Source organism: Liolophura sinensis, chromosome 12 (genome assembly GCF_032854445.1).
Source record: "Liolophura sinensis isolate JHLJ2023 chromosome 12, CUHK_Ljap_v2, whole genome shotgun sequence".
NCBI classification, from domain to species: Eukaryota; Metazoa; Mollusca; class Polyplacophora; order Chitonida; family Chitonidae; genus Liolophura; species Liolophura sinensis.
Window position 1 is genome coordinate 25,194,720 of NC_088306.1, and position 11,429 is coordinate 25,206,148.

Genomic DNA, 11,429 nt, shown 5'->3' on the forward strand with positions numbered 1-11,429 from the left:
GGAGTGTCCAGATTTTCAAGATTGCATACCTGTTGTCCGTTGGATACAAAATGACGTCATATACTTGTACAGTAATATGAGTTGGTGGTAATAACAGCTGTGCTCATGACAAATCGATTGGCTCATTATTTGCTAGAGAAGTAACTCGAAACCAAAACACTTGAGTGTGAGTTATATCAGAACATATACATCGGGAGAAACACAGACTAGAAACAAATGTTCCACCTTCATTTTTAAAAAGCCGATCGTTCCCATTTTTTCAAATGGTTCCACATTGTCACGAATTACAAGCGATTTTCAGGCGATGATTTATTTCGTCGAGTGACGATTGTTTGCTTTATTTTTCGAAACCCATTATGTTGTCCCTCACATATTTATGTTGTAAACCTTTCTTAAAAAGCTAAAATCATGGATCGATAACAGTTTTGTTCAAATCCAAAAACAAAAGCAGATCGTTATCCATTTTATCACGTTTGGCGCCACCAGACTGCTGTGTATATATTTACGTGTGCGACTTTCACTACAAACCGTTTACTTGGAATGACAAACAAGCGCGTCATGTCGCATTGTTAAGAACCGTGGAAGGGTTTTTTTATCTACATCTTGACCTGCGCATATGCATGCGTCATTCGATTCGTTGGAGATAACGAGCAATGCTAGTGAGAAACATAAGCCTATATTACTAACTTTCGGAGCAATAACCTACGTTAGAATATTGCCATACAAAAACCTAGTACAGAAAATTTGGCCTTGAAGGAACGTGCTATGCATCTGGACATTATTTCTGGTTGTTTAAACATTATTTATTGATATTATTTTTGGATATCGATGTTATTTCTGGATATTGATATTATTGCTGGGTATTGATATCATTTGTTGATATCGACATTATTTCTGGATATCGGTATTATTTCTGGGTCTTTGTTTCATACAATCGAAGAATAACTCGATACATGTCTCATTGAACTGTAATCTGAACGGGCTGAAAACTTAACTGTATATAAGCACACATTTATGATCTCACGACGTATGCCCATTAGTTACAGTTGTTTACCTTTTCTATGGATATTTATCTTGAATCAGCAGTGCCGCATTCTGGTCAATACATCGCTCCCCCGCGACGGTTCACTACTGCATTACAACAGTGAGGTTTGGAGATCGAATCCAACTCCAATCTCTAGAATTTAACATTCAGCACGAACCAACCTGTGATGGCTGTTTCGAATTTTGACATGATTCCATTCACTCCTTGTCGATAAGATGCGTGCTTACTGCCGCTGGTTAAGCATTACGGTTACGACTTATATAATAAAAGCAGGGCCTCCGTGGCCGAGGGAATTAGCACACCAGCGAACCGCTCACCAGTCTGGTCGCTGTAAGCTCATGCTGGCTTGCTTCCCGGCTGTGCGTGGGAAGGTCTTTCAGCAACCAAATGGTCATAGGTTTCCCCCGGGCTCTGTCCAGTTCCCTCCCACCATAATTCTGGTCGCCGACATATAAGGGAAATATTCTTGAGTGTGGGGGGAAACACTAATCAAATAAATGAAGTAAAAATATAATAAAAGCGGATGCGGGTGGCAGCGGCGTGGTTTGGGTGGTTGCCTTACTGTTGCTAGTTGATGGTGTGGGTTCAGTCCTGATTTTCGCAGTTCCCCAGACTTGAACTGTTCTTGGGTGGCATGCAGGAAGCAGTAGATCATGTTTTCTCGTCTGGATGTATACATTAACTTTGCTAGAGACCAGTTGAATCTCACCGATACGACAAAAACCACACACGGGCATGTTCAAAAGTAACTCACCAAAGGTCGGTGGTTCACATCTAGCTCCAGCCATAAAACTGGTTGCCATTTTGTAAGTGGAAAATTTTAGAATATTACGTTAAACAGCGATCAAAGCCGTGGGTTCAGGTAAATACGTGCAAATGGCTGTATATTTGACGGAGTATTGGGTGACCACGTGTTCTTTTCGCAATACCGTCTATTGTCCATAACTCGCTTCGCCTCACGGATTTGTCTGTATTTCATTTGTTTACAGTTCTGCCACACAAGTATGTTACCTACACACGGATATAGTTAAAGATTTGTAGGTCATATCCGTCTCTCCACGAACGGTTCCCTATAGATAAAAACACACAGCCGGTGTCTGATGCCCTGCTGTCAGTATATACCGGTAGTCGAATTCGATTGTGCACCCAAACAGGATACGAGGTGTTGTCAGTACTGATACAATGTACGAGTTTGCGCTCATTCGAGAGGAAATGTCGTAGTCAGATTCTTTCTAGGGTTCATCGCACCCGTATGAAAACCTGTTTGCTATACGATTTCTTATTGCCCCGCTTAATTCCCGACACCTGCGGACTCCAAAGCCAGGCTCTCAATTCTAAGAACTCCTTTTCCTAAGCTGTTTATATCCGTGTTTTAACTGTTATTGTCACCGAGTTGCACTCGATATAATGTCCCCTGTACTCATCGCTCTTGTCTGAACTGTCAATACTTATGGCGCCCGTCCCCCTGTATTATATTAACGCGGCCTCAATAGAAAACAGGCTTTTATTCCAGTTATTCACAATGCTATACCCTGAACGTAAGATGTGTAACATTAATTCGATCTGAAAGGCTTCTGAAAAGTATCTCAAAGTTTCGACACGCCGCGTGTTAGTATTATTTGAATGTCAAACAATTCCTTTTTAAAATGTATATCTCCGTGATTGATTGTGATATAAACATCCGCCTCTGAACCGCATTAAGGGATAATTCATTGAACAGGCGTCTCCACTTTGTCGCAAATGTCCTAATTCCTCGGCGCTAGTACATTCCACATAAGCCTATCACATAAGCGTATTAGTTCGTATTTGTCCTTTTTTCAAGGCTCTTTTGTAATGCCTTTAGCATATGGATGTATCTTGCTTTTTTATGTTTATTTCTGATGGTTTTTTTTTTTTTTTACATTTTTGCGAGAGTCACATGGCTGTTTAAAGCTCAGTTAGCCGAGATTTATTCCCGAAGCTGAAATACCAAACACTACACTGTATGTAAGGCTCCTGTTTTGAGAATTGAGCTATCGAAAGAATGTACAGGAGCACATTTCACAAAGCGGTCACACGTTGCGTCAATCGCTTGTGGTGACGTAAGTTTTCATTGTTTGTTGTCATTGATGTCAGGCAAGGCGCATTTATTGATTAACCGATCTTCAAAGACGATTCTGTTTCAGCACATAACTGTATATCTTCGGTGTCCAGAGGATATTTGACACCATGCTTTAGTGAGGCAGCACTATCAGTATACGATATAATGTTGAAAATCAATGCAGTCGTAAACAATCACCCTTGTACTTCATTCCATTGACACTTTTGAGTTCATATGTCTGGATTTGCTTTTAATTATGTACCGAATTCGTCCTTTCAGAGAATTCAACATCCTGTACGTTCATTTACAGCGTTGGGTCTATGTGTTCTCCACGCGAGCATGCAGGCATTCTGACCTTGTGTGACATTGTTTACAACCACATTGTTTTTTTTGGGGGGTGGGGGTGGGGGGGGTTAACAATTTGGTCTTTGCCAACGGCTGTTCTGTCTCCGAGTTATATGTAGATCTGTTCTGCAAATCGATATACAGAGCGTTGCTAACATACCACAGCCCACTGTGCCACAACCACATTCTCTCTCTCACCTACATCATTAATGACATTATCTATGCTACATTTTACTGACCTATGTTTTTTCTACCCTTCTTTTTGATTAGGCTACCTCGCGGATATAAACGGCTATGCATCGCCTCAGGACGAGGTGCCTTGGAATTTCTACGGCTCGTCACTGATTGGTAAGGATCAATATGTAACGGAGCAATAACAGTATCGCCGATGAACCGTTATCGTGTTCCGTTGAGACTCCACGTACAGCTAGCAATTTAACTAAACTCACCCAGCCTCACGTTTCTCACCCCAGCCACACGTTTCCATAGCAGGGGTACATAATGAGCCGGAAGGATCCCGTTTCCGTTGCCTAACATTAAAAGTGGTTATTTTTGGGTAAATTATTCTTCCTGGATATGTAAACCTTAAAATTATTTTTTACACAATTTCTCTGTACTATTCCAAAAGTAACATTCTTTCCACTAAGTCCTGCTGACGTCATTGTGTCGTCTTTTGTCGTCACAAAGCGTGTGGTTTGCTACGTCAGAGACGTAATCTGTAGACTGACGTCATCGTATCGAGGGGCCTCCGTGGCTCAGTCGGTTAGCGCGCTAGCGCAGCGTAATGACCCGGGAGCCTCTCACCAATGCGGTCGCTGTGAGTTCAAGTCCAGCTCATGCTGGCTTCCTCTCAGGCCGTAAGTGGGAAGGTCTGCCAGCAACCTGCGGATGGTCGTGGGTTTCCCCCGGGCTGTGCCCGGTTTCCACCCACCATAATGCTGGCCGCCGTCGTATAAGTGAAATATTCTTGAGTACGGCGTAAAAACACTAATCAAAAAAAAAAAAAAAAAAAAATCATCGTATCGATTGTCCTAACCAGGGAGACAGCTTCCATAGTCCTCGTTCGTCTAATATTGGCAAAATGGAGATAAAAAAAATCCAATCCATCACGTCGCCCAGAACTGTAGTGATAGCCACGGTAATAGGACACAAAATGCATACAGCAATACTCTATTTTGCCTTTCCTCGTGCAGAAGGAATACAAAATCCATTTAATGCTTTTCTTGTGTTATATATTAATAAAACCGGAATAACTGTATCACGTTTGAACATCTTTCATGAAATGTCACTTATCAAAATATTGCAGTGCGAGAACTGGTTGGTAGAGATCAATTTCCTGTTATGTCTGTAAGAGGATATACTTTTCTTGAAATTGATTCACGTCTAGATTCAACGAAGTTATATTTTCAACTTTCCGAAAATGTTAGATTTGAGCTGAGTCTGTAGGATGCACATGTGAAGATCGGGTGTCACGAATGAGACTCCGCTTAAAAGCGCACAGACTATCAATTTTCTGGACATGTAATTCTCATTCGCTGTCTGGAAGTTGATGGGTAATTTTATGTACGTAGATACGGAATAAAGGAAGAACGATGTAGACTGAGAATTAGGCGTAGATACACGATTTGGATTAAATTTTGATTAAATTCACGCGCCTACTCGCTAGAACTTTCTGTGTGTTTTTCTGCCATCGTTGGACACTGTCGACCCACTATTTTGCGCATGAGGATGTCTTGATTTCTTAATTTTTTGGTGAATTGCCCTGAAACATTGTTTAGAGGCCGGCATATTCGGGAACTTAAGACCCACCTGAGCTCGACCCTACCGTTGCGTCGGGCCGTAAACGAAATAACGGGAGTTGTAAGCTGGCCGTGACATGTATGCCGGTTCATTCGAAAGTCGCATGGCCATCAGAGTCAGGATCCAACTTCGGAAGACCAGTTAAGTTGGGTTGACTTTTGCATATGCCGAGCTCCAGAAATTTGTCTTGTGACTGTTGACCTGACACGTTACATAATGGCTGAAGACTGATAGAGGATTGTCTGTCATGACCACCTAAATTTCCTTGCATTAGTGTTTTCCGCTTTGTCTAGATTTTTTTATCTGCACATCACGTGTGGTGAAACCATTTCTGCTGTCACCCTGGCAATCTTTCCCAGATACCTTTAAGTGCACAAGCCCCTGCAAGAAAGCTGGGCTCGAATCAAAACCTGACTGAAACCAGAGACTTCCTTTGGGCCTCCAACGTAAAGCGCATTGTGTTCCCACTGGTCGACTGAGGCCTATGAAAGAAAGCTAGAATCGAACTCTCAGCGTTTCTTGAAAAAAGAGATTTCCTGTCGGCCTCTTCTAAGCTACGTGCGTTGTATTCCCGCTGTTGACTGAGGTCCTAAACGCCTTGTGTTTTTATTAGGTGTCCGCCGACAGCAAAGTCATTCACTGATGAAATATTGGCCGCAGTCCATCGGCCTACATGATATTAATCTCCTATTCCGCTATATGGAACGCCCTGTGCCTCTCCTGTTCTGTCGGCGACACGGCACTATTGAATTATTGGCATTTACACGCGTCTGACGCGCAATAACCAAGGATCCAATTTAACTCGAGGGTAATAGCTGTCGTCCGAGCCTTGGCCGCTTGCCAGGTCACGTGACACATTACCGGCTAACGGCTGACGTAGCTAGTTAATCTGTGGATCGTGAGTCAGTGTCGTCCGTTTTGCAGGAAGAGCTATGCAAAATACATAAATCGTAATTTGGTTCTCGTTTCCTGTTCCCTGGTATTCGACGCCACTCTCAGACGAATGTTCAGGGCGCAAAAGAAAAATGAGATAGCTGCATTACATTGAATTTTCGTACGCAAATTACGCGTATGTACATTTTATACCACTACATAAGCGATCTATGAATACTAGCGCTGAGATAATTTTCCCATAATATATTCGTCCCCAATATTCGTCTTTTGTGTGACATAATTTATCAGAGTTAACCACCATAAAACCAATCAAATTCTGTTCAAATTCCATCGAATCTGTTTTGTTTCATGATACCTACGTGGGAGTTTCATTTATCTGACTAACCCGATTATTTGAAGAATTTTTGGTATTGCGCATGGAGATAAAATACGGATAAAGTATCAGTGGAATGTGGTGCAACAGGCCGCAGTGAGCCTTATCTGACGGTAAATCCACAGTAGACGTGGAGGATACTGTTCTCATAATTATAGACGTTAAAGTATAGTTTAATCTTTACCGGAGCTACCATATTGCTGAAGAATGATTGGGGTTTGACATAGTTCAAATGCTGAAACTGTGCAGCAAATTGGCTATTATGATTTTCTAACATGCATGTTTTCTTTATTCCAGAGAAAGAAAATGACGTTGATCATCATCTCTTCTCAAATTTACCATCCGATTACGACGACGACGAAGATGACGTAGAATGCTTTGTTCGACTGTAGCGATGTCCAGCAGTTGGTGTCCTTACAGACTAAAGGTTCCTGAGGCAAATAGGTAAACTAACCATTCACTTAATAGTAGAGGGATAGGTAGACAAGTTTAAGTAGCTTACTAGATACATGTCATTGATGAGTTCAGGAGTTCGAATTCCACTACACAGGAAATCTCTGTGCCATTTTACGACTTTACGCCAGGAAAGGTATCAGGTGTCCCTCAAGGGACATTCTCCGAAACCATACATATGTAAAATTGACCGCTGTCATTTAACAAGGAGGAGATATCCAGTGTTAGTTTTGTAATCTCATTTGAGCGAGACTGTGCCGCATAGTTCCTTTCTGAATTAAACGCTGTTGAAGTAAGATAGTGTACAGTACATGCAATGTAAAGTATGTGACTTGCTACTTTTCTGTTTTGTAAAACTTCGGCATGCTTGCCTTTAAGGAATCACTTTATACCCCTCCGAAAAACCAGTGAAACGTTGGCATTAACGCCAAACAAATAAGTAATTACGAAAATTAATCACACTGTACGTTTTTGTCTTCGCAGTGAGGATAACTACGTTATTCTGGCTCATATACTGGACGAATACCATATGACCAGAGGTGCGTTTTTACGGGAGCTCGGGCCTTTGATTCGGATCTACTCTCTGTCCCGGAACACTCTGGAGGAGGAGATCATTCACGCCTCCAGTATAAGTACGCCATTATGTGCGGGTGTGAAGGAATCACAGACTGTCGAAGTTATCCGCCTGGCGGATGTGCACATCTTTGTGTCGCACAAAACCAGTTCACTCAAGGGAAAACGTTCCGCCTTGAAAACTGCGTCCGGAACCGGAGACGGAACCACTGTGGTTAAATCGAAAGTTCGGAGACGGATTTTAGATGCGGACGAGGACTACCCTCGTGGATTACCCCCGCGAGAAATTTCTAGGACGCTTTCTGATCTCAGTTCGCCGTGTAATTACGGTACAACAACTCCCATAGGACACAAACATGTTCTTGAGTCGTCCTTTATGTCCTGTGTTTTAAAAAGTCCTTTCTCCACGGGAACCACGCACCATTCCGATAGGAAATGCAAGACGGAGGAACTCGACAAGACTTCCTTCACTAAGGAGAATGGAAGTCATGTAGTGCTGCCTGAGTTGTTGAATTCGTCCGAACGATTTTTGAAATTAAACGATTCTTCAGAGTGCGCAGGGAAAATGATATCAGAACACACGCCCTTGTCTTTCTCTTTGGATCTGAAAAACTGTACGGTTGGTTCAGACTCTTGGAAGGGCTGCTGTAAAACGACGGATCTTGATTTAAAGAACAACAACAACGTGAACAGCACAAATATTTACCCTCTTGTGGATAATGTCAAAAGAACATTGGACGAGGATATTGCGCACATTGATCGGTAGCAAAACAATTGCTGTTCATTTTCTCTCTTGAATGTTTCCTTACCTGTTGTTAGTATGAATATCAAGCACTAGAGTATCATGGATTTCGTCCTGGGCTCTTAACCAAGCGAAGGTCTTTCTGGGCAAAATAGTGTGAAGAAAGAATAACCGGTGCATTTAGCTGCAATTAAATCTTTAAACTCTTCCGGCAGTGGTTATAAATGTGCGTTTTGCTTCTAGCAAACGTCAATTGTGCTGTCCATTGTTGTCCATGCGTGTGTGAGGAAATGTAAGGACAAGTCCAGATTGCTTGCAAAATCTGTCATTGGCTTTGTTGTCACTTGACACGTCATCTTGCTGATAGGCCAATGTTTCACTGGAGCCATGACAGAACGAACTCCAAGTGACGTCAGCGGATTATGTGCTCATGATGTTCTGGTGACATCACTGTTGTATGTGTGGGGTCATCAATCGTGTTGTTAATATTTGTGAGATAACCAAGAAAAGCTGAACGGAATACCCGTGGATTAATATATCTTCAGAAGGATTGTAAATACGCCATGGCGCTTTCAGATGAAAAGCGGACTGGCTTTATAATGACAAACACCAGGGTATAATAACTTATACATTTCTCCACAACTACTGTTCTTGTGTAGACAAAAGAAACTTAATATTCCACGCTAGGAGGGTCAGCGTATAGAATTCCACACAAGAGTACGTGTATAGAAGATTGTCTCTATGTTGTGCAGTATCATCTGCACAGGTCTAACGTTGTATCAAATGTACCATATAGTTTGACCTCTCATTGCGTGCTGCTAAGACTGTATAGTCCGACAAGGTGTGTAATGTAATCCCGGTCTGTCGGGAATCAAAGATCATTGATTATAAGTGACTAATCTATACGATGCCAAGAAGTTTGTTTTAATTTCATTTAGTATGCATGCTTTAAAAATTGGTAGTTCACACACACTGTACCTCTGGCGACTGTCTTTGGACAGTTTCCTCTCTAACAGTGAATATTATCATTGGCTTTTTGCATGTCAGGTGCACGTTAGACGGTAAGCTTTCCGAGCTGCCTGGAAGTCTCGACTATCACACAGCGTAATCTTCGAAGTCACGCTTTACGAAGCCATCTCTGAACTTATCTAAGAAGATACAGTACGCCCACTCCGTTTCCATCAATGCTCAGCTGATCTTGGACAAAGGGTTAAATAAGAAAAAAAACTGACAAGAAAAGGTCATATTATATTTTTGTTATCAGGGTCGTGTGGTTAAGATACCTGTCTACTATCTCGAATTAGTGGATTTCACCGAACTCGCTGTTCGTGGAGGCTTGCTGATACTAACCGATCGACGACACTCGTGTGACCGTTTTCAGCCTAAGGCCGGGGGCTCATTCGTTCGTACAGGCGTACTTTGTAAATTTCTAAAAAATCCACCAAGAGTGTCCGCGCCGGCGACGTCGTATTTCGTAGTCGATCTTGTCGGCCATGAAATTAGCTTGTATCAAACATGTCCGATACTAGCGAAGAAATACGCCGCCTCTGTCCGCGCAGTGTGTTCCCTCCAGCGAATTTCGACCATCGAAACCATCGAGCTGACCAATTAAGCAACACGGAATTGTGTTCAACTGCGAAATTTTGTTTGTGTCACATGGTTGACTAGGTCACATGACATAACATAATAACCATGATCAACGGAAAAATCCGCCTAGTGTGTTTGCAACTATTCTGCGAATATTGTCACCTTATTTCGCAAGCAGTTAATTCCGTGTAGTGTGTCCATGGCTTAACGTTCGTATTTGTCTTTCTTTCCCCAGTATGGTGTGCATATCTGTGCGTCGAAAGCGGTGGGCATTCCAGTAGTCACTGGGTTTATCTTTCGGACTGTGATATAAAACGACCGTAAATCGGACCGCTATAGTAGTACATTTTAGAGAAAAAAATCTTGAATATGACATTGACAACAATTTCTCAATTAACCGATCAGATAAATGTAAGTTATTTATTTATTTATTTCATTGGTGTTTAACGCCGTACTCACGAATATTTCACTTATACGACGGCGGTCACTATTCTTGAGTAGGACGTAAAACACCAGTCAAATAAATAAATAAATGTCAGTTATTACGAGATTATGATAAAATATTGAGCGCAGTCTTATTTTGTGTAACATCTTGGGCACAATCGAAAACCATCTGGATCAGTGAATATTTTATGCATGTATAACGATTTCCGAGGTTCTGACTGGTCGTTGGTTTGCCCACGAAAGCTGCTGCCAATATTGCCTGATCTTGATAATATCTTGTGCGGAGATCTATTGTGCGGCCACTCACGTGAATTTCGAGAACAATTTTGCTCCAAGAATACGTTTAGAGTAGCAAAGGATATACATGTAATTTCTCTGAACTACCTTGTTTTGTTAAACTCCAAAAATTAGCTTGTTGATTTTAACAGGGAAGCTTTTCTCTGAGTGATGCCAGAATGCATTCTGTTATTATATCATAATATTGTGTCATATTAAATATAATATCCCGTTGTCTAATGAAATCTTTATGTTGAATTAATAGCATACGTGTGTTATATTTAACAGAAAAATCTGCAGCAAAAATAGCACAATAAATTCTAGCATCGCTCAAACAGCAGATTAACAGATTAATGTTTTGAGTGTAGGGGTTTCACGTCGACACCAACTTTATTTTGGTCTTATTGTAAAGGGGTTGCCGTTCCGGTATCGACTATGTTATTATATGTAAACTGTTGTCCCAGTGGAAAGCCATGTCGAAGACACAGGACTTTAGCCATTCACAGGTAAAATGACACTAGGCGAAATGTTGTATCGCAATATACTGCAGGCGCCAAGGCTCCATTATGAGGCGTTTATTTATTTATGAGATTTTGTTTCACGCCACACGCACGATATTGTCGCTAATACAATGACTTGAATTTTTCTGGGTGGGGGAAACCATTCGTGTCCGTTGTAAACAGCCAACCATTGGTAAGTTACTGACGAACTAGCACACAGATTCACACACACTTCATGCATGACAAATCGACTTCGATAAACGCCAGATAGTGCAAACCACCATACGAGCTCTGCCATCCGCTTATTGACACCTAGG

General features: G+C 41.7%; 1 protein-coding gene across 5 annotated transcripts in view; it reads left to right on the forward strand.

Moving 5' to 3' along the window:
* The window catches only part of LOC135479670 (uncharacterized), a 65,568-nt gene extending 56,355 nt beyond the window's left edge, over positions 1-9,213 (forward strand). For all 5 annotated transcript variants that reach the window (XM_064759565.1, XM_064759566.1, XM_064759570.1 and 2 more), the window contains 3 exons: positions 3,741-3,818; positions 6,835-6,981; positions 7,474-9,213. In XM_064759565.1, the coding sequence (XP_064615635.1) occupies positions 3,741-3,818; positions 6,835-6,929 (173 nt within the window). In that variant the 3' untranslated portion in view covers positions 6,930-6,981; positions 7,474-9,213. The remainder of the gene's footprint in view (positions 1-3,740; positions 3,819-6,834; positions 6,982-7,473) is intronic.
* The last annotated feature ends 2,216 nt before the right edge of the window (positions 9,214-11,429 follow it).